The 23,979-nt window shown below is 48.9% G+C and overlaps 2 protein-coding genes across 2 annotated transcripts in view; one reads left to right on the top strand and one right to left on the bottom strand.

Moving 5' to 3' along the window:
- Nucleotides 1-23,979, bottom strand: part of LOC138643509 (uncharacterized) — a 1,192,186-nt gene that overhangs the window by 105,884 nt on the left and 1,062,323 nt on the right. The gene's annotated exons all lie outside the window — the stretch shown is intronic.
- Nucleotides 19,779-23,979, top strand: part of LOC138642302 (uncharacterized) — a 70,499-nt gene continuing 66,298 nt past the window's right edge. The window contains exon 1 of the mRNA XM_069730382.1: nt 19,779-19,852. Coding sequence (XP_069586483.1) covers nt 19,780-19,852 — 73 coding nt within the window. The 5' untranslated portion in view covers nt 19,779. The remainder of the gene's footprint in view (nt 19,853-23,979) is intronic.

Here is a 23,979-nt window from a genome sequence, read left to right as displayed (position 1 = left end):
CAAAAAGGAGCCAGACACCGTGCTGACAGAAAGGAGCCAGACACCGCAGTGACAGAAAGGAGCCAGACACCACAGTGACAGAAAGGAGCCAGACATCACAGTGACAGAAAGGAGCCAGACACCACAATGACAGAAAGGAGCCAGACACCACAGTGACAGAAAGGAGCCTGACATCACAGTGACAAAAAGGAGCCAGACACCGTGCTGACAGAAAGGAGCCAGACACCGCAGTGACAGAAAGGAGCCAGACACCACAGTGACAGAAAGGAGCCAGACATCACAGTGACAGAAAGGAGCCAGACACCACAGTGACAGAAAGGAGCCAGACACTACAGTGACAGAAAGGAGCCAGACACCACAGTGACAGAAAGGAGCCAGACACCACAATGACAGAAAGGAGCCAGACGCCACAGTGACAGAAAGGAGCCAGACACCACAGTGACAGAAAGGAGCCAGACACCACAGTGACAGAAAGGAGCCAGACACTACAGTGACAGAAAGGAGCCAGACACCACAGTGACAGAAAGGAGCCAGACACCACAATGACAGAAAGGAGCCAGACACCGCAGTGACAGAAAGGAGCCAGACACCACAGTGACAGAAAGGAGCCAGACACCACAATGACAGAAAGGAGCCAGACACCGCAGTGACAGAAAGGAGCCAGACACCACAGTGACAGAAAGGAGCCAGACACCACAATGACAGAAAGGAGCCAGACACCGCAGTGACAGAAAGGAGCCAGACACCACAGTGACAGAAAGGAGCCAGACACCACACTGACAGAAAGGAGCCAGACACCGCACTGACAGAAAGGAGCCAGACACCACAGTGACAGGAGCCAGACATCACAGTGACAGAAAGGAGCCAGACACCACAGTGACAGAAAGGAGCCAGACACCGCACTGACAGAAAGGAGCCAGACACCGCACTGACAGAAAGGAGCCAGACACCGCACTGACAGAAAGGAGCCAGACACCGCGCTGACAGAAAGGAGCCAGACATCACAGTGACAGAAAGGAGCCAGACACCACACTGACAGAAAGGAGCCAGACACCACAGTGACAGAAAGGAGCCAGACACCGCCCTGACAGAAAGGAGCCAGACACCGCCCTGACAGAAAGGAGCCAGACACCGCACTGACAGAAAGGAGCCAGACACCACGCTGACAGAAAGGAGCCAGACACCGCGCTGACAGAAAGGAGCCAGACATCACAATGACAGAAAGGAGCCAGACACCGCACTGACAGAAAGGAGCCAGACATCGCACTGACAGAAAGGAGCCAGACATCACAGTGACAGAAAGGAGCCAGACACCGCACTGACAGAAAGGAGCCAGACACCGCACTGACAGAAAGGAGCCAGACACCGCGCTGACAGAAAGGAGCCAGATACCACAGTGACAGAAAGGAGCCAGACACCACAGTGACAGAAAGGAGCCAGACACCACAGTGACAGAAAGGAGCCAGACACCGCACTGACAAAGGAGCCAGACACCACAGTGACAGAAAGGAGCCAGACACCACAGTGACAGAAAGGAGCCAGACACCACAGTGACAGAAAGGAGCCAGACACCACAGTGACAGAAAGAAGCCAGACACTGCGCTGACAGAAAGGAGCCAGACACTACACTGACAGAAAGGAGACAGACACCACAGTGACAGAAAGGAGCCAGACACTACACTGACAGAAAGGAGCCAGACACCACAGTGACAGAAAGGAGCCAGACACCAGTGACAGAAAGGAGCCAGACGCCACAGTGACAGAAAGGAGCCAGACGCCACAGTTACAGAAAGGAGCCAGACACCACAGTGACAGAAAGGAGCCAGACACCACAGTGACAGAAAGGAGCCAGACACCACAGTGACAAAAAGGAGCCAGACATCACAGTGACAGATAGGAGCCAGACATCACAGTGACAGAAAGGAGCCAGACACCACAGTGACAGAAAGGAGCCAGACGCTACAGTGACAAAAAGGAGCCAGACACCACAGTGACAGAAAGGAGCCAGACACCACAGTGACAGAAAGGAGCCAGACACCACAGTGACAGAAAGGAGCCAGACACCGCACTGACAGAAAGGAGCTAGACACCACAGTGACAGAAAGGAGCCAGACACCGCAGTGACAGAAAGGAGCCAGACGCTACAGTGACAAAAAGGAGCCAGACACCACAGTGACAGAAAGGAGCCAGACACCGCACTGACAGAAAGGAGCCAGACATCACAGTGACAGAAAGGAGCCAGACACCACAGTGACAGAAAGGAGCCAGACACCACAGTGACAGAAAGGAGCCAGACACCACAGTGACAGAAAGGAGCCAGACACCACAGTGACAGAAAGGAGCCAGACACCACAGTGACAGAAAGGAGCCAGACACCACAGTGACAGAAAGGAGCCAGACATCACAGTGACAGAAAGGAGCCAGACACCACACTGACAGAAAGGAGCCAGACACCGCAGTGACAGAAAGGAGCCAGACACCACAGTGACAGAAAGGAGCCAGACACCACAATGACAGAAAGGAGCCAGACACCGCACTGACAGAAAGGAGCCAGACACCACAGTGATAGAAAGGAGCCAGACACTACAGTGACAGAAAGGAGCCAGACACCACAATGACAGAAAGGAGCCAGACACCGCACTGACAGAAAGGAGCCAGACACCACAGTGATAGAAAGGAGCCAGACACCACAGTGACAGAAAGGAGCCTGACATCACAGTGACAAAAAGGAGCCAGACACCGTGCTGACAGAAAGGAGCCAGACACCGCAGTGACAGAAAGGAGCCAGACACCACAGTGACAGAAAGGAGCCAGATATCACAGTGACAGAAAGGAGCCAGACACTACAGTGACAGAAAGGAGCCAGACACCACAATGACAGAAAGGAGCCAGACACCACAGTGACAGAAAGGAGCCAGACACCACAGTGACAGAAAGGAGCCAGACACCACAGTGACAGAAAGGAGCCAGACACCGCACTGACAGAAAGGAGCCAGACACCACAGTGACAGAAAGGAGCCAGACACTACAGTGACAGAAAGGAGCCAGACACCACAGTGACAGAAAGGAGCCAGACACCACAGTGACAGAAAGGAGCCAGACACCGCAGTGACAGAAAGGAGCCAGACACCACAATGACAGAAAGGAGCCAGACACCGCAGTGACAGAAAGGAGCCAGACACCACAGTGACAGAAAGGAGCCAGACACCACAATGACAGAAAGGAGCCAGACACCACAGTGACAGAACTGAGCCAGACACCAAAGTGACAGAAAGGAGCCAGACACCACAGTGACAGAAAGGAGCCAGACACCACAGTGACAGAACGGAGCCAGACACCAAAGTGACAGAAAGGAGCCAGACACCACAGTGACAGAAAGGAGCCAGACACCACAGTGACAGAAAGAAGCCAGACACCACAGTGACAGAAAGGAGCCAGACACCACAGTGACAGAAAGAAGCAAGACACCACAGTGACAGAAAGGAGCCTGACATCACAGTGACAAAAAAGAGCCAGACACCAAAGTGACAGAAAGGAGCCAGACCCCACAGTGACAGAAAGGAGCCAGACACCACAGTGACAGAAAGGAGCCAGACACTACAGTGACAGAAAGGAGCCAGACATCACAGTGACAGAAAGGAGCCAGACATCACAGTGACAGAAAGGAGCCAGACACTACAGTGACAGAAAGGAGCCAGACACCACAATGACAGAAAGGAGCCAGACACCACAGTGACAGAAAGGAGCCAGACACCACAGTGACAGAAAGGAGCCAGACACCACAGTGACAGAAAGGAGCCAGACACCACAGTGACAGAAAGGAGCCAGACATCACAGTGACAGAAAGGAGCCAGACACCACACTGACAGAAAGGAGCCAGACACCGCACTGACAGAAAGGAGCCAGACACCGCACTGACAGAAAGGAGCCAGACACCGCACTGACAGAAAGGAGCCAGACACCACAGTGATAGAAAGGAGCCAGACACCACAGTGACAGAAAGGAGCCAGACACCACAGTGATAGAAAGGAGCCAGACACCAAAGTGACAGAAAGGAGCCAGACACCACAGTGACAAAAAGGAGCCAGACGCCACAGTGACAGAAAGGAGCCAGACGCCACAGTGACAGAAAGGAGCCAGACACCACAGTGACAGAAAGGAGCCAGACACCACAGTGATAGAAAGGAGCCAGACGCCACATGTTATGTTTGCTAATGACAGGTGTTATGAAGGCAATCCAGAAACACAGTGTGCATAGCAATCAGAGCGCACACAGTGATCTGACAAATACCCAAAGATACAAGAACGAGCTCTGAGACGTGGAATCTCTGTAGACTGCACACCTGATCCTATCCTAAACACAACTAAAAGCGGCTGTGGATTGCGCCTAACAACTATCTAGGCAACTCGGCACAGCCTAAGAAACTAGCTAGCCTGAAGATAGAAAAATAGGCCTGACTTGCCCCAGAGAAATTCCCCAAAGGAAAAGGCAGCCCCCCACATATAATGACTGTGAGTAAGATGAAAAGACAAAACGTAGGGATGAAATAGATTCAGCAAAGTGGGGCCCGATATTCTAGGACAGAGCGAGGACATTAAAGCGAACTTTGCAGTCTACAAAAAACCCTAAAGCAAAACTACGCAAGGGGGGCAAAAAAACCCACCGTGCCGAACTAACGGCACGGCGGTACACCCTTTGCGTCTCAGAGCTTCCAGAAAAACAAAAGACAAGCTGGACAGAAAAAAAGCAACAAAAAAGCAAAAAGCACTTAGCTATACAAAGCAGCAGGTCACAGGAACAATCAGGAGAAGCTCAGATCCAACACTGAAACATTGACAAGGAGCAAGGATAGCAGCATCAGGCGGAGTTAAGTAATGAAGCAGTTAACGAGCTCACCAGAACACCTGAGGAAGGAAGCTCAGAAGCTGCAGTACCACTTGTGACCACAGGAGTGAATTCAGCCACAGAATTCACAACAGCCACAGTGACAGAAAGGAGCCAGACGCCACAGTGACAGAAAGGAGCCAGACATCACAGTGACAGAAAGGAGCCAGACACCACAGTGACAGAAAGGAGCCAGACGCCACAGTGACAGAAAGGAGCCAGACGCCACAGTGACAGAAAGGAGCCAGACACCACAGTGACAGAAAGGAGCCAGACACCACAGTGACAGAAAGGAGCCAGACACCGCAATGACAGAAAGGAGCCAGACACCACAGTGATAGAAAGGAGCCAGACGCCACAGTGACAGAAAGGAGCCAGACACCACAGTGACAGAAAGGAGCCAGACACCACAGTGACAGAAAGGAGCCAGACACCACAGTGACAGAAAGGAGCCAGACACCACAGTGACAGAAAGGAGCCAAACACCACAGTGACAGAAAGGAGCCAGACACCGCGCTGAGAGAAAGGAGCCAGACACCACAATGACAGAAAGGAGCCAGACACCACAGTGATAGAAAGGAGCCAGACACCACAGTGACAAAAAGGAGCCAGACACCGCGCTGACAGAAAGGAGCCAGACACCACAGTGATAGAAAGGAGCCAGACGCCACAGTGACAGAAAGGAGCCAGACACCACAGTGACAGAAAGGAGCCAGACACCACAGTCATAGAAAGGAGCCAGACGCCACAGTGACAGAAAGGAGCCAGACACCACAGTGACAGAAAGGAGCCAGACACCACAGTGAGAGAATGGAGCCAGACACCACAGTGACAGAAAGGAGCCAGACACCACAGTGACAAAAAGGAGCCAGACACCACAGTGACAGAAAGGAGCCAGACACCACAGTGACAGAAAGGAGCCAGACACCAAAGTGACAGAAAGGAGCCAGACACCACAGTGACAGAAAGGAGCCAGACACCACAGTGACAAAAAGGAGCCAGACATCACAGTGACAGAAAGGAGCCAGACACCACAGTGACAAAAAGGAGCCAGACATCACAGTGACAAAAAGGAGCCAGACACCACAGTGACAAAAAGGAGCCAGACACCACAGTGACAGAAAGGAGCCTGACACCACAGTGACAGAAAGGAGCCAGACACCACAGTGACAAAAAGGAGCCAGACATCACAGTGACAGAAAGGAGCCAGACACCACAGTGACAGAAAGGAGCCAGACATCACAGTGACAGAAAGGAGCCAGACACCACAGTGACAAAAAGGAGCCAGACACTACAGTGACAGAAAGGAGCCAGACACCACAGTGACAGATAGGAGCCAGACACCACAGTGACAGAAAGGAGCCAGACGCCACAGTGACAGAAAGGAGCCAGACACCACAGTGACAAAAAGGAGCCAGACGCCACAGTGACAGAAAGGAGCCAGACACCACAGTGACAGATAGGAGCCAGACATCACAGTGACAGAAAGGAGCCAGACACCACAGTGACAAAAAGGAGCCAGACACCACAGTGACAGAAAGGAGCCAGACGCCACAGTGACAGAAAGGAGCAAGACGCCACAGTGACAGAAAGGAGCCAGACACCACAGTGACAGATAGGAGCCAGACATCACAGTGACAGAAAGGAGCCAGACACCACAGTGACAGATAGGAGCCAGACATCACAGTGACAGAAAGGAGCCAGACACCACAGTGACAAAAAGGAGCCAGACACCACAGTGACAGAAAGGAGCCAGACGCCACAGTGACAGAAAGGAGCAAGACACCACAGTGACAGAAAGGAGCCAGACATCACAGTGACAGAAAGGAGCCAGACACCACAGTGACAGATAGGAGCTAGACACCACAGTGACAGAAAGGAGCCAGACACCACAGTGACAGAAAGGAGCCAGACACTACAGTGACAAAAAGGAGCCAGACACCACAGTGACAGAAAGGAGCCAGACACCACAGTGACAGAAAGGAGCCAGACACCACAGTGACAGAAAGGAGCCAGACGCCACAGTGACAGAAAGGAGCAAGACACCACAGTGACAGAAAGGAGCCAGACATCACAGTGACAGAAAGGAGCCAGACACCACAGTGACAGATAGGAGCTAGACACCACAGTGACAGAAAGGAGCCAGACATCACAGTGACAGAAAGGAGCCAGACACCACAGTGACAGATAGGAGCCAGACACCACAGTGACAGAAAGGAGCCAGACGCCACAGTGACAGAAAGGAGCCAGACACCACAGTGACAGAAAGGAGCCAGACACCACAGTGACAGAAAGGAGCCAGACGCCACAGTGACAGAAAGGAGCAAGACACCACAGTGACAGAAAGGAGCCAGACATCACAGTGACAGAAAGGAGCCAGACACCACAGTGACAGATAGGAGCTAGACACCACAGTGACAGAAAGGAGCCAGACATCACAGTGACAAAAAGGAGCCAGACACTACAGTGACAAAAAGGAGCCAGACACCACAGTGACAGAAAGGAGCCAGACATCACAGTGACAGAAAGGAGCCAGACACCACAGTGACAAAAAGGAGCCAGACACTACAGTGACAGAAAGGAGCCTGACACCACAGTGACAGAAAGGAGCCAGACATCACAGTGACAAAAAGGAGCCAGACACCACAGTGACAAAAAGGAGCCAGACATCACAGTGACAGAAAGGAGCCAGACACCACAGTGACAGAAAGGAGCCAGACATCACAGTGACAGAAAGGAGCCAGACACCACAGTGACAAAAAGGAGCCAGACACTACAGTGACAGAAAGGAGCCAGACACCACAGTGACAGATAGGAGCCAGACACCACAGTGACAGAAAGGAGCCAGACGCCACAGTGACAGAAAGGAGCAAGACGCCACAGTGACAGAAAGGAGCCAGACACCACAGTGACAGATAGGAGCCAGACATCACAGTGACAGAAAGGAGCCAGACACCACAGTGACAAAAAGGAGCCAGACACCACAGTGACAGAAAGGAGCCAGACACCACAGTGACAGAAAGGAGCCAGACACCACAGTGACAGATAGGAGCCAGACACCACAGTGACAGAAAGGAGCCAGACACCACAGTGACAGAAAGGAGCCAGACACCACAGTGACAGATAGGAGCCAGACACCACAGTGACAGAAAGGAGCCAGACACCACAGTGACAGAAAGGAGCCAGACACCACAGTGACAGATAGGAGCTAGACACCACAGTGATAGAAAGGAGCCAGACACCACAGTGACAGAAAGGAGCCAGACACCACAGTGACAGATAGGAGCCAGACATCACAGTGACAGAAAGGAGCCAGACACCGCAGTGACAGAAAGGAGCCAGACACCACAGTGACAGATAGGAGCCAGACACCACAATGACAGAAAGGAGCCAGACACCACAGTGACAGATAGGAGCCAGACACCACAGTGATAGAAAGGAGCCAGACGCCACAGTGATAGAAAGGAGCCAGACACCACAGTGACAGAAAGGAGCCAGACACCACAGTGACAGAAAGGAGCCAGACACCACAGTGACAGAAAGGAGCCTGACACCACAGTGACAGAAAGGAGCCAGACACCACAGTGACAGAAAGGAGCCTGACATCACAGTGATAGAAAGGAGCCAGACACCACAATGACAGAAAGGAGCCAGACACCACAGTGACAGAAAGGAGCCAGACACTGTGCTGACAGAAAGGAGCCAGACACCACAGTGACAGAAAGGAGCCAGACACCACAGTGACAGAAAGGAGCCAGACACCACAGTGACAGAAAGGAGCCTGACATCACAGTGATAGAAAGGAGCCAGACACCACAGTGACAGAAAGGAGCCAGACACCACAGTGACAGAAAGGAGCCAGACACCACAGTGACAGAAAGGAGCCAGACACCACAGTGACAGAAAGGAGCCAGACACCACAGTGACAGAAAGGAGCCAGACACCACAGTGACAGAAAGGAGCCAGACACCACAGTGACAGAAAGGAGCCAGACACCACAGTGACAGAAAGGAGCCAGACACTGTGCTGACAGAAAGGAGCCAGACACCACAGTGACAGAAAGGAGCCAGACACCACAGTGACAGAAAGGAGCCAGACACCACAGTGACAGATAGGAGCCAGACACCACAGTGACAGAAAGGAGCCAAACACTGCGATGACAGAAAGGAGCCAGACACCACAGTGACAGAAAGGAGCCAGACACCACAATGACAGAAAGGAACCAGACACCACAGTGACAGAAAGGAGCCAGACACTGTGCTGACAGAAAGGAGCCAGACACCACAGTGACAGAAAGGAGCCAGACACCACAGTGACAGAAAGGAGCCAGACACCACAGTGACAGAAAGGAGCCAGACACCACAGTGACAGAAAGGAGCCAGACACCACAGTGACAGAAAGGAGCCAGACACCACAGTGACAGAAAGGAGCCAAACACCACAGTGACAGAAAGGAGCCAGACACCACAGTGACAGAAAGGAACCAGACACCACAGTGACAGAAAGGAGCCAGACACCACAATGACAGAAAGAAGCCAGACACGACAGTGACAGAAAGGAGCCAGACACCGCAGTGACAGAAAGGAGCCAGACACCACAGTGACAGAAAGGAGCCAGACACCACAGTGATAGAAAGAAGCCAGACACCACAGTGACAGAAAGGATCCAGACACCACAGTGACAGAAAGAAGCTAGACACCGTGCTGACAGAAAGGAGCCAGACATCACAGTGACAGAAAGGAGCCAGACACCACAGTGACAGAAAGGAGCCAGACACCACAGTGACAGAAAGGAGCCAGACACCACAGTGACAGAAAGGAGCCAGACACCACAGTGATAGAAAGAAGCCAGACACCGTGCTGATAGAAAGGAGCCAGACACCACAGTGACAGAAAGGAGCCAGACACCGTGCTGAAAAACATATATATTCTTAAAAAACCACCCCAGAAGCCACGTGTCTGATTGATGCAGTTTTTAGATGTAGATCTGCAGCGCCCCCAGATCAGGGCAATGGGGCACTCGATACCGGGTCCTTAGGTTCTGGGGATGTCACGGTGGCCAGACCCGGCCCATGGCCCTTTGAGGGGTGCCCAATAAAAGGCAGAGTATTTATAGTAATTATAGTGTCCTCCCTATGGGAGGTGGAGCCGCATATTTATTACTGTAAATGAGCGGCCCCACGTGACCGCATTCAGGAGAAGATGCGGCCAGAACAGGAAGCAGCAACAGCCAACGAGGGAGGCGGGTGAGTATTTTCAGAACAGCGGGGGGGGAGGGGCGCACAGGGGGTTGGGGGGGCGGGGGCCACATAGATCTTTATTTTAAACACTATTATTCATATCTTCCCTGCAGCAAACGCTGCTGCAGGGAAGATATGAATCGCGGATTCAGCACCAGTGGATTCAGCTTACTGTAGCGCTATCTCCTGCACGGCACACGGACTGCACTCGGACAACGTCCGTGTGTGGTACGTGTTTTACATGGACCCATTGGCTTTATTGGGTCCGTGTAATCCGTGCGCTCCCACGAACACTGACATGTCTCCGTGTTTGGCACACGGAGACACGGTCCGTGAAAACACGCTGACATCTGAACAGATGCAGTGATTTTTATGTGTCTACGTGTGTCAGTGTCTCCGGTACGTGAGGAAACTGTCACCTCACGTACCGGAGACACTGACATGTGAAACCGGCCTTACACGGATTCTCAGAGATAGAGAAGTGCGAGGAGCGCAGAAAGCAGCAGACACGGGCAGCCCCGAGCCGAGCGAGCGGCCACTACTGGTCACCAGCCGCACCGCGCTGACCACCAACGGGGGAGGGGGCCGGGACACTGTCAGTCTGTGCGCTCAGGGGGAGGGGCATAGGGAGGAGCTATGAATAGGGGGCGTGGCCAGAGAGTAGAAGCCTATAAATACCCAGCTGTGAGGCTGCTGAGCTGCAGAAGAGAGGTGCTGGCACTGAGCAGGTGTGACGGATATTGGCTTGTACTGGTGAAAGGTAAATGTGAGCTACTGTTCCCTGTTATCAGCCAGGCCTGACTGCAGCGCTGTTCTGCACCAGGTGATTGGAGGCTTTGCTCTGTAGCATCCCCTGATCGCAGCACGGCGGCTTCTTCTATTTCTGAGGCTGCGGCTGATAACAGAGAGTAATTGTCTCCTGTCCTACAATCTATTCCTGTTATCTGCTGTTACTGAGGGGGAGCACAGCGCTGGCAAAAAACTGCACATAAAGGGGAAGGTCACATAAAGGGGAAGGCCGCATAAAGGGGAAGGTCACATAAAGGGGAAGGTCACATAAAGGGGAAGGTCACATGGAGGTTTATTTTCTGCAGGAAAGAAGCTGCTGTAAATGTAGGTTTAGGTGTGTGGGGTTTTGGGCGCTGACTTGTCTTTGTCCAGGACTTTTCTGCAGGAATAAAATCTGCAAATAATGATCCCTGAGTCTTTCCACACCCGATATAAACCCTGCAGTGACGTGACGTGCTCTGTGTCCATAACAAGCACCAGCACAACATCCTGATGGGGGGAAAACTATGTGAGACTCCTGAAATCTCATCGGCTTTGCTGGTGGGGTAAAAAGCAGCTGAAAATGAGCATTAAAAATGCCCAGTGTGAACTTACCCCAAACCTGCTTTTATTGTGCTTCTTAACCCCTTAGTGACCACCGATATGTCTTTGCTGCCCTCACATATCCGACCACAGCTTTCCCTGACAGGTGTGAATCCAGGGCTGTACACTACAGCTGCCACCTCGCTGGATCAGCCTGGATTGTGTAAGAGGGTGAACTGTAGTCCCACTGAGAGGGCACTAGGACCCTGTGGTTTTTGCCTGTTGCAGCAGAGGACAGACCTCCCAGAGACAATGTGTGCTGCGGGGTGGGGTCTAGTGTCTCGAGTGTAAAGTGAAAGTAGGAAGTGAGAGCTGAGAGAGAAAAGGCGCGAAGAAAAGGAGAGGCTGCTGTGAGATCTTAAAAAGAGACTGTGTGGATTTACTGCAAGTGTTTTTGGAGGAAAAGAAGCTTTTGAGAGACTTTTTGTTGCTAACGTTCCCCTGGAGAAGAGCTAACCCTTTATCTAAGAAAAGACGGAGACTTTGCTAAGAACCCAGTACGAATTTGGAAGTCTGTGGATTCCCTGTGCATTGAGTGGAGGAACAAGTCTGGACAGACTGCTGATACAGAGACGGACGGATTGTCGTGGAAGCATTCCTAGGAGCTACAGAAGCAGAGACAACATCGTGAGACCACTAACTAAGTCCCCGGCGTTTGGGCTCGGCATCGGCCGACAAGACAAGAGGAGCTTGCTGTAACTTATTGGCGCTGAAGATATGGACTGGCTACAGCCTGTGCGGATTCCTGCCTGAGAGGAAATCTATCTCAGGATACGGTACCATAGTTATAGATACCCGGGTATCTCTGCTCAGAGTGTTAAATTGTTACTTTAGAGGTGTATCTTATATTAGAGTTGTGTAAGTTATACTCAATGTGCCATTCCAGGGGCTCCCTTAATAACACTACATTCAATTTACACTTGTTCCTGTTTTTAGTTGTCTGTTAGGTAAATTTCTTACTAGTCTGTTGTAGTATACAGTTCTCAGGAGACCTTGGAGTGGCACAGTGATTTCAGCTGCTGCTGAATTAGTGTATCTTTGGGGTGCATCTGCCTTAACCCCTTCCCGACCTTTGACGCATACGCTGCGTCATGAAAGTCGGTGCCATTCCGACCCATGACACAGCATATGCGTCATGGAAAGATCGCGTCCCTGCAGGCCGGGTGAAAGGGTTAACTCCCATTTCACCCGATCTGCAGGGACAGGGGGAGTGGTAGTTTAGCCCAGGGGGGGTGGCTTCACCCCCTCGTGGCTACGATCGCTCTGATTGGCTGTTGAAAGTGAAACTGCTAATCAGAGCGATTTGTAATATTTCACCTAAAAAAATGGTGAAATATTACAATCCAGCCATGGCCGATGCTGCAATATCATCGGCCATGGCTGGACACACTAATGTGCACCCACCCCACCCCTCCGATCGCCCCCCCAGCCCCCCGATCTGTGGTCCGCACCCCTCCGATCCCCCCCCCCCGCACAGCGATCCCCCCCCGTGCTCCGATCCACCCACCCGCACAGCGATCCCCCACTCCGTGCTCCAATCCACCCCCCCGTGTTCCGATCCACCCCCCCGTGCTCCGACGCCCCCCCCCCCCGTGCCCTGATCTCCCCCCCTTATACTTACCTGGCCTCCCGGGGACCATCCGTCTTCTTTCCTGGGCGCCGCCATCTTCCAAAATGGCGGGCGCATATGCAGTGCGCCCGCCGAATCTGCCGGCCGGCAGATTCGTTCCAGAGTGAATTTTGATCAATTTAGGGGTTGGGTTAGGAATGTGCACACATATTCTGGTCCTCTGCGGATTTTTCCGCTGCGGATTTGATAAATCCGCAGTGCTAAACCGCTGCGGATTTATGGCGGATTTACCATGTTTTTTCTGCGCATTTCAATGCGGTTTTACAACAGCGATTTTCTATTTGAGCAGTTGTAAAACCGCTGCGGAATCCGCAGAAAGAAGTGACATGCTGCGGAATGTAAACCGCTGCGTTTCCGTGCAGTTTTTCCGCAGCATATGTACAGCGATTTTTGTTTCCCATAGGTTTACATTGAACTGTAAACTCATGGGAAACTGCTGCGGATCCGCAGCGTTTTCCGCAGCGTGTGCACATACCTTTAGAATTAGGCTATGTGCACACGGTGCGGATTTGGCTGCGGATCCGCAGCAGTGTTCCATCAGGTTTACAGTACCATGTAAACATATGGAAACCAAATCCGCTGTGCCCATGGTGCGGAAAATACCACGCGGGAACACTGCGTTGTATTTTCCGCAGCATGTCAATTCTTTGTGCGGATTCCGCAGCGTTTTACACCTGTTCCTCAATAGGAATCCGCAGGTGAAATCCAGACAAAAAACACTGGCAATCCACGGTAAATCCGCAGGTAAAACGCAGTGCCTTTTACCCGCGGATTTTTCAAAAATGGTGCTGAAAAATCTCATACGAATCCGCAACGTTGGCACATAGCCTTAGGGTTAGGGGTGTGTTGGGGTTAGGGTTGTGGTTACGGGTGTGTTGGGGTTAGGGTTGTGATTAAGGTTACGGCTACAGTTGGGATTAGGGTTAGGGGTGTGTTGGAGTTAGAATTGAGGGGTTTCCACTGTTTAGGCACATCAGGGGGTCTCCAAACGCAACATGGCGCCACCATTGATTCCAGCCAATCTTGTATTCAAAAAGTCAAATGGTGCTCCCTCACTTCCGAGCCCCGACGTGCACCCAAACAGTGGTTTACCCCCACATATGGGGTACCAGCATACTCAGGACAAACTGCGCAACAATTACTGGGGTCCAATTTCTCCTGTTACCCTTGTGAAAATAAAGAAATGCTTGCTAAAACATCATTTTTGAGGAAAGAAAAATGATTTTTTATTTTCACGGCTCTGCGTTGTAAACGTCTGTGAAGCACTTGGGGGTTCAAAGTGCTCACCACATATCTAGATAAGTTCCTTTCGGGGTCTAGTTTCCAAAATGGGGTCACTTGTGGGGGGTTTCTACTGTTTAGGCACACCAGGGGCTCTGCAAACGCAACGTGACGCCCGCAAAGCATTCCATCAAAGTCTGCATTTCAAAACGTCACTACTTCACTTCCGAGCCTCGGCATGTGCCCAAACAGTGGTTTACCCCCACATATGGGGTATCAGCGTACTCAGAAGAAACTGGACAACAACTTTTGTGGTCCAATTTCTGCTGTAACCCTTGGGAAAATAAAAAATTCTGGGCTAAATAATTATTTTTGAGGAAAGAAAACGTATTTATTATTTTCACGGCTCTGCATTATAAACTTCTATGAAGCACTTGGGGGTTCAAAGTGCTCACCACACATCTAGATAAGTTCCTTTCGGGGTCTAGTTTCCAAAATGGGGTCACTTGTGGGGGGTTTCTACTGTTAAGCCACATCAGGGGCTCTGCAAACGCAACGTGACGCCCACAGAGCATTCCATCAAAGTCTGCATTTCAAAATGTCACTACTTCACTTCCGAGCCCCGGCATGTGCCCAAACAGTGGTTTACCCCCAAATATGGGGTATCAGCGTACTCAGGAGAAACTGGACAACAACTTTTAGGGTCAAATTTCTCCTGTTACCCTTTGTAAAATAAAAAACTGCAGGCTAAAAGATCATTTTTGAGAAAATAATTTTATTTTTTTTATTTTCATGGCTCTGCGTTATAAACTTCTGTGAAGCACTTGGGGGTTCAAAGTCCTCACCACACATCTAGATTAGTTCCTTTGGGGGTCTAGTTTCCAAAATGGGGTCATTTGTGGGGGATCTCCAATGTTTAGGCACACAGGGGCTCTCCAAACGTGACATGGTGTCCGCTAATGATTGGAGCTAATTTTCCATTTAAAAAGCCAAATGGCGTGCCATCCCTTCCGAGCCCTGCCGTGCGCCCAAACAGTGGTTTACCCCCACATATGGGGTATCAGCGTACTCAGGACAAACTGGACAACAATATTTGGGGTCCAATTTCTCCTATTATCCTTGGCAAAATAGGAAATTCCAGGCTAAAAAATCATTTTTTAGGAAAGAAAAATTATTTTTTATTTTCATGGCTCTGCGTTATAAACTTCTGTGAAGCACCTGGGGGTTTAAAGTGCTCAATATGCATCTAGATAAGTTCCTTGGGGGGGTCTAGTTTCCAAAATGGGGTCACTTGTGGGGGAGCTCCAATGCATAGGCACACAGGGGCTCTCCAAATGCGACATGGTGTCCGCTAACAATTGGAGCTAATTTTCCATTCAAAAAGTCAAATGGCGCACCTTCCCTTCTGAGCCCTGCCGTGTGCCCAAACAGTGGTTTACCCCCACATATGAGGTATCAGCGTACTCGGGAGAAATTGCCCAACAAATTTTATGATCCATTTTATCCTACTGCCCATGTGAAAATGAAAAAATTGAGGCGAAAATAATTTTTTTGTGAAATTAAAGTACTTTTTCATTTTTACAGATCAATTTGTGAAGCACCTGAGGGTTTAAAGTGCTCACTAGGCATCTAAATAAGTTCCTTGGGGGGTCTAGTTTCCAAAATGGGGTCACTTGTGGGGGAGCGCCAATGTTTAGGCACACAGGAGCTCTCCAAACGCGACATGGTGTCCGCTAACGATGGAGATAATTTTTCATTCAAAAAGTCAAATGGCGCTCCTTCCCTTCCGAGCCTTATCATGTGCCCAAACAGTGGTTTACCCCCACATATGAGGTATCAGCGTACTCAGGACAAATTGCCCAACACATTTTAGGATCCATGTTATCCTGTTGCCCATGTGAAAATGAAAAAATTGAGGCTAAAAGAATTTTTTTGTGAAAAAAAAGTACTTTTTCATTTTTACGGATCAATTTGTGAAGCACCTGGGGGTTCAAAGTGCTCACTATGCATCTAGATAAGTTCCTTGGGGCGTCTAGTTTCCAAAATGGGGTCACTTGTGGGGGAGCTCCAATTTTTAGGCACACGGGGGCTCTCCAAACGTGACATGGTGTCCGCTAAAGAGTGCAGCCAATTTTTGATTCAAAAAGTCAAATGGCGCTCCTTCCCTTCCAAGCCCTGCCGTGCGCCCAAACAGTGGTTTACCCCCACATATGAGGTATCAGCGTACTCAAGACAAATTGGACAACAACTTTCGTGGTTCAGTTTCTCCTTTTACCATTGGGAAAATAAAAAAATTGTTGCTAAAAGATGATTTTTGTGACTAAAAAGTTAAATGTTCATTTTTTCCTTCCATGTTGCTTCTGCTGCTGTGAAGTACCTGAAGGGTTAATAAACTTCTTGAATGTGGTTTTGAGCAACTTGAGGGGTGCAGTTTTTAGAATGGTGTCACTTTGGGGTATTTTCAGCCATATAGACCCCTCAAACTGACTTCAAATGTGAGGTGGTCCCTAAAAAAAATGGTTTTGTAAATTTCGTTGTAAAAATGACAAATCGCTGGTCAAATTTTAACCCTTATAACTTCCTAACAAAAAAAAATTTTGTTTCCAAAATTGTGCTGATGTAAAGTAAACATGTGGGAAATGTTATTTATTAACTATTTTGTGTCACATATCTCTCTGGTTTAACAGAATAAAAATTCAAAATGTGAAAATTGCGAAATTTTCAAAATTTTCGCCAAATTTCCGTTTTTATCACAAATAAACGCAGAATTTATTGACCTAAATTTACCACTAACATGAAGCCCAATATGTCACGAGAAAACAATCTCAGAACCGCTAGGATCCGTTGAAGCGTTCCTGAGTTATTACCTCATAAAGGGACACTGGTCAGAATTGCAAAAAACGGCAAGGTCTTTAAGGTCAAAATAGGCTGGGTCATGAAGGGGTTAATATTCTCCATATTACCTTGATTATTTTGCCTTTGAGTAAATACCGTTGGAGATTTCTGCCTTGGTCTTGGTTTGTGACTCACTGGATCTTATTCGGACCTCTGGTCATTACAATTGTCTTTAGTGCCAGCCATGGCTTTTTAACCCCGAACATGCTGCCGTCAATAGTGACTGCAGCATGTAAATGGTTAACAGTCTGGGAGGCTTTATCCCCATGGGCGTCCTGAGATTCATGGACAAATGGCGGCCTGCTCAGAAGTCACCGGCGTTTAGGCTGTGTGCACACGTTGCAGACTTTTCATGATGGTTTTTTTTTTTTTTTTTGCTACAAAATGTGAAAAAAACCGCATATATTATCCATCCCATCATTTAGCATGCATTCTGCAATTTTTGTGCACATGATGCGTTTTTTTTCTGTGAAAAAAATGCAGCATGTTCATTAATTTTGCGGATTTCCCACTATATTATTGCATTGGGAACCTCTGGAAAAATCCGCGAAAAATGCGGTAAAAACGTGTGCAGATTTCTAGCAGAAAATGTCCGGTTTTGCTCAGGAAATTTCTGCAAGAAATCGTGACCGTGTGCACACGGCCTTAGGTGGTAAAAATGGACGTTTTCCTTCCTGTCATGTGACTTTGTGTTCATTCCTGAAAAGCACCTGAAGGGGAATAAACCACCTGACAGCAGTTTTGAGGGGGGCTGCTTTTAAAATGGTCTCACTTTTGGGGATTCTAGAAAATATAGGACCCCCAAAGTCACTTCAGAATGGAATAGGTCCCTAAAGAAATGTTTTGTAAATCTCTTAGGCTACGTTCACATTTGTCGGAGACGCCACGCACAACGCAAACAAACGCACGCTAAAACGCAGCGTTTTGCGACGCATGTGTCCTTTTTTGCCGAATTTTGGACGCAAAAAAAATTCAACTTGTTGCGTCCTCAGCGCCCTACGCTTGTGGCAAAAAAAACGCATGCATCGCAAAACGCAGCACAACGCATGTCCATGTGCCCCCCATGTTAAATATAGGGGCGCCCGACGCAACGCAAAGGTGAACGTAGCCTTAATTGCTGCTACAGTCCTAAACCTTCTAACATCATAATAAAATAATTAGACATGGAGCTGATGTGAAGCCGACCTGAGGGAAACGTTGTTTGATGACGACTTTATGTGGTCTGACTATCTGGATTAAAGGCATAATCAAAGTTTTTAGTAATTTTTAGAACTTTTTTCATATTTTTTTGTCAAACTTTTGTTGTATTAAAAAATGCATAAAATATTGAGATACATTTATCATTAACATAAAGTACAATGTGTCATAAGAAAACCATTTCAATAGCGGTGAGATGTAATGGAGCTCCAGAGTTATTACCACATAACTTCACACTGGTCAGAGTTGAAAACCGTGGCCTGGTCTCTAAGGGGTTAAGTGCACATGCAGCCCCCCAGGTGACCGGTTGCTGCAGTGATGTTGCCTTCCTTTCACGCTTGGAGGCGAGGGAGACTATGGCTACTTTCATACCTCCGTCGGCCCGACGTACCGACCAACGGACAAAAAGTTACATTGAACGGTTTTTTTTTTGTCACGACGGACCAATAAAACACGACGCATCCGTCGCACGACGTGTGGTCAATACATCGCAATCCGTTGTCCATTAAAGTGTATGGTAAAAAAATAGATCCTGCGGGCACATTTGCAGGATCTGTTTTTCTGCTGTAACTATGGATTGCGACGGAGGTAAAAAGACGGAAGTGTGAAGTAGCCTCTCTCCATCAGGTAAGGCTTCTTTCACACTTCCGTCTTTTCACATCCGTCACAATCCATTATTTTGAGAATACAGGATCCGGCATCTTCCCATACACTTGTATTAGTGATGGACGGCCGTCCGTTTCATCCGTCGTGCACTGGATCCGTTGTATAATAGCGGTCCGTCGTGCAGAGAGAACGTTCATTGTAACGCTTTTTGTGCACGTCAAGTCCGGGAAAGTGTAGGGTGTAATAGGCTGTAGATGATATGGCGGATGTATACTCGTCCTATTACGGATTTGTCTATGCGTTACCTGAGAGTGATCCACTGTGCGCACGTCTTGTTATCCTGACTCCGGGGCATTGCAGACGGCGCCCGGAAGTGACGCATGCGGTCCAGTGACGTCATTGTGAACCGCGGCGCCATGGTGGACGCCAGAAGCAATGCAACACCCGGTTGCAGATGCTGATAAAATGTCGGCTACAATTAGTATTTCTTCACGTCATCCTGACTATTCACAATAACACTTGAATGTTAGGATTTGTGGTGTTGAACTTGTCCTGTCCCCCTCCCCCACTGTATAATTGCTTCCTCCCTGTTATCAGTTTATTTCAGCCGCCTTCCCCAGTAATGGCTGATAACAGGGAGTAATAGATGAGTCTCCTGTCTGCACAGGATCAGTGAGATGATCTTCTCTTCTGTGGACATTACTGACTCCTCCATGTCTCTGTTCCTTTCCCCAGGATGAATCCTCTGCTGTCGCTGATTCTGCTGGGATCTGTGGTTCTGGCTCTGGGATGCGCTCCTGCACCTGGAGGTGAGATTCTGTGCACGGGGTGGGTTATAGAGCAGGTGGAGGGGTCAATGTCTGGAGATGCTGTGATGACCTTCCATCTTGGTGCTGTGACCATACAGCCGTACTACCTGCACTGTATCCTGGGCTCCAGTCTACCATAATGTGCAGGTGACATGAAGGACATTGGTTTTCTGGTGATGGCAAATGGTGGTCAGGTCTTCACTTGCTTAGAGTCTTACATTTGTCAAGTTCTCCAAATGTTTAGTGGCTGAGGTGTCTTGATGCGTAACCATATCCCACATGTTGTGCTTTGGGCGGTCAGGTCTTGCTGGATGTCGGTCTTGGATGCGGTGGTTCTTGGTGCATGGAGTAAAGTCCGATCAGAGCGACTGTAGTGCCGGAAGTGAGATGTGAAGTCCGATCATCACTCCTGCTGCTGACTGATGAGGCCACCATGGTCCAGTCCAAATACTCATTGTGGCCCCCTTACGTCTTCGCCCCCTTTCTTGCATTGACCAATGATATATCTTCTACTCATGGTGTAACGGTAGACATTACAGTCTGCCCCACCAACATTTGTTTTTTAAATGAAAGCGTTGGCCCATCCTTGGGAATGAATTGTGTGTAATGAGATCTGTGCACATCTTCTGTATGAATAAATATTTCACCAAAACTCTACTTGCCCCCACCCTACCATCCCTAAAAGAGGTCCAGTGCACTGCTGCTGCCAGCGCCACCAGGAGATGCAGACTGATCGCACCGGTCAACACCTGGAGCACTACTGTGTGATTATCTAATCTGGTGGCCGTCATCCATGCACTATTATCAGTATCTATATAGCACCATTGATTCCATGGTGCTGAACATGAGAAGGGGGTTACATACAAGTTACAGATATCACTTACAGTAAATAATCACCGACTGATACAGAGGGGCGAGGACCCTGCCCTTGCGGGCTTACATTCTACAGGATTATGGGGAAGGAGACAAATACAGGTCCTTCTCAAAAAATTAGCATATAGTGTTAAATTTCATTATTTACCATAATGTAATGATTACAATTAAACTTTCATATATTATAGATTCATTATCCACCAACTGAAATTTGTCAGGTCTTTTATTGTTTTAATACTGATGATTTTGGCATACAACTCCTGATAACCCAAAAAAACCTGTCTCAATAAATTAGCATATTTCACCCATCCAATCAAATAAAAGTGTTTTTTAATAACAAACAAAAAAACCAACAAATAATAATGTTCAGTTATGCACTCAATACTTGGTCGGGAATCCTTTGGCAGAAATGACTGCTTCAATGCGGCGTGGCATGGAGGCAATCAGCCTGTGACACTGCTGAGATGTTATGGAGGCCCAGGATGCTTCAATAGCGGCCTTAAGCTCATCCAGAGTGTTGGGTCTTGCGTCTCTCAACTTTCTCTTCACAATATCCCACAGATTCTCTATGGGGTTCAGGTCAGGAGAGTTGGCAGGCCAATTGAGCACAGTAATACCATGGTCAGTAAACCATTTACCAGTGGTTTTGGCACTGTGAGCAGGTGCCAGGTCGTGCTGAAAAATGAAATCTTCATCTCCATAAAGCATTTCAGCCGATGGAAGCATGAAGTGCTCCAAAATCTCCTGACAGCTAGCTGCATTGACCCTGCCCTTGATGAAACACAGTGGACCAACACCAGCAGCTGACATGGCACCCCACACCATCACTGACTGTGGGTACTTGACACTGGACTTCAGGCATTTTGGCATTTCCTTCTCCCCAGTCTTCCTCCAGACTCTGGCACCTTGATTTCCGAATGACATGCAAAATTTGCTTTCATCAGAAAAAAGTACTTGGGACCACTTAGCATCAGTCCAGTGCTGCTTCTCTGTAGCCCAGGTCAGGCGCCTCTGCCGCTGTTTATGGTTCAAAAGTGGCTTTACCTGGGGAATGCGGCACCTGTAGCCCATTTCCTGCACACGCCTGTGCACGGTGGCTCTGGATGTTTCCACACCAGACTCAGTCCACTGCTTCCTCAGGTTCCCCAAGGTCTGGAATCGGTCCTTCTCCACAATCTTCCTCAGGGTCCGGTCTCCTCTTCTCATTGTACAGTGTTTTCTGCCACATTGTTTCCTTCCAACAGACTTACCATTGAGGTGCCTTGATACAGCACTCTGGGAACAGCCTATTTGTTGAGAAATTTCTTTATGGGTCTTACCCTCTTGCTTGAGGGTGTCAATGATGGCCTTCTTGACATCTGTCAGGTCGCTAGTCTTACCCATGATGGGGGTTTTGAGTAATGAACCAGGCAGGGAGTTTATAAAAGCCTCAGGTATCTTTTGCATGTGTTTAGAGTTAATTAGTTGATTCAGAAGATTAGGGTAATAGGTCGTTTAGAGAACCTTTTCTTGATATGCTAATTTATTGAGACAGGTTTTTTGGGTTATCAGGAGTTGTATGCCAAAATCATCAGTATTAAAACAATAAAAGACCTGACAAATTTCAGTTGGTGGATAATGAATTTATAATATATGAAAGTTTAATTGTAATCATTACATTATGGTAAATAATGAAATTTAACACTATATGCTAATTTTTTGAGAAGGACCTGTAGGTTGAGGGTTGCAGGAGCTCCGGTGTTGGTGAGGCGGTAGCTCCGGTGTTGGTGAGACTGTAGCTCCGGTAGTGATGAGGAGGCAGCGGGGTCAGTGCAGGCTGTAGGCTTTCCTAAAGAGATGGGTTTTCAGGTTCCATCTGAAGGATCCAAATGTGGTTGATAGTTGGACGAGTTGGGGCAAAGAATTCCAGAGGATGGGGGATATTCTGGAGAAGTCTTGGAGGTGATTAGGTGAAGAGCAAATGAGTGTAGAGGAGAGAAGGAGGTCTTTGGAGGACCAGAGATTACGTGAGGGAAGATATCGGGAGATTAGTTCAGAGATATATGGAGGAGACAGGTTGTGGATGGCTTTGTAGGTCAGTATTAGTAATTTGAACTGGATACGCTGAGGGAATGGGAGCCAGTGAAGAGATTTGCAGAGGGGAGAAGCGGAGGAGTAGCGAGGGGAGAGATGAATTAGTCGGGCAGCAGAGTTAAGGATGGACTGGAGAGGAGCAAGGGTGTTAGCAGGGAGGCCGCAGAAAAGGATGTTGAGGCGGGAGATGATGACGATATGCACAAGCATTTTAGTAGATTGACGGTTGAGGAAAGTACAGAGTCTGGAGATACTTTTGAGCTGGAGACGACAGGAGGTGGAAAGAGCGTGGAATGTCACTAATTGTGATGGGTCAGGAAAATGTCTGAGATGGAGGAAAGATGATTTCAGATTTGTCCACACAGAGTTTAAGGAAGCGAGCGGAGAAGGAGGATATGGCTGATAAACACTCCGAGATTTTGGAGAGCAGAGAGGTGACATCTGGGCCAGAGAGGTAGATCCGAGTGTCATCCAAATAAAGGTGGTACTGGAATCCATGGGACTTTGAGTTGTCCTAGGCCAAGTGTATAGATTATGAAGAGTAGGGGTCCTAGAACAGAGCCTTGGGGGACTCCAACAGAGAGAGGGTGGGATGAGGAGGTGGTGTGGGAGACGCTGAATGTGCGACAGGAAAGGTACGAGGAGATCCAGGATAGGGCGAGGTCTTTGATGCCAAAGGAGGAGAGGATCTGTAGTAGGCAGCAGTGGTCAACTGTGTCAGAAGCAGAGGACAGGTCTAGAAGGAGGAGTACAGAGTATTGTCCATTAGCTTTGGCTGTAAGTCATTGGTAATTTTGGTCAGGGCAGTCTCAGTGGAATGATGTGGATGCAAACTAGATTGTCAAAGAGTACCATGAAGTGTGCTGCTGCATGTGAGCGTCTTTACAGATGGTGATATGGCCGCAGATTTACTCCTGCCAATGCCTCTTTACAATTCTGTAGTACATCACTCCTCCCAGCCACTAATAAATATATATTGCTGCAGTCCATCTCTCCTCTCGGCCTTACAATATGTTGTACCAGCCTGCACTACCTAAGTTGCTCTTCCTTATCACCTTTTTGACGAGCTTATGTACATGCCCCTTTTCCCCGAGCCAACCGGCCCTTCATCCATCTGATGGATCCAGGATCAGATGTCACCAGTGCTGGCAGCACCCACATCTCCTCCATATATGTGATCT

This window comes from Ranitomeya imitator, chromosome 6 (genome assembly GCF_032444005.1).
Source record: "Ranitomeya imitator isolate aRanImi1 chromosome 6, aRanImi1.pri, whole genome shotgun sequence".
Lineage (NCBI taxonomy): Eukaryota > Metazoa > Chordata > Amphibia > Anura > Dendrobatidae > Ranitomeya > Ranitomeya imitator.
The sequence above is the reverse complement of the archived record's forward strand: the minus strand, read 5'-3'. Positions and strand labels throughout refer to the sequence as shown.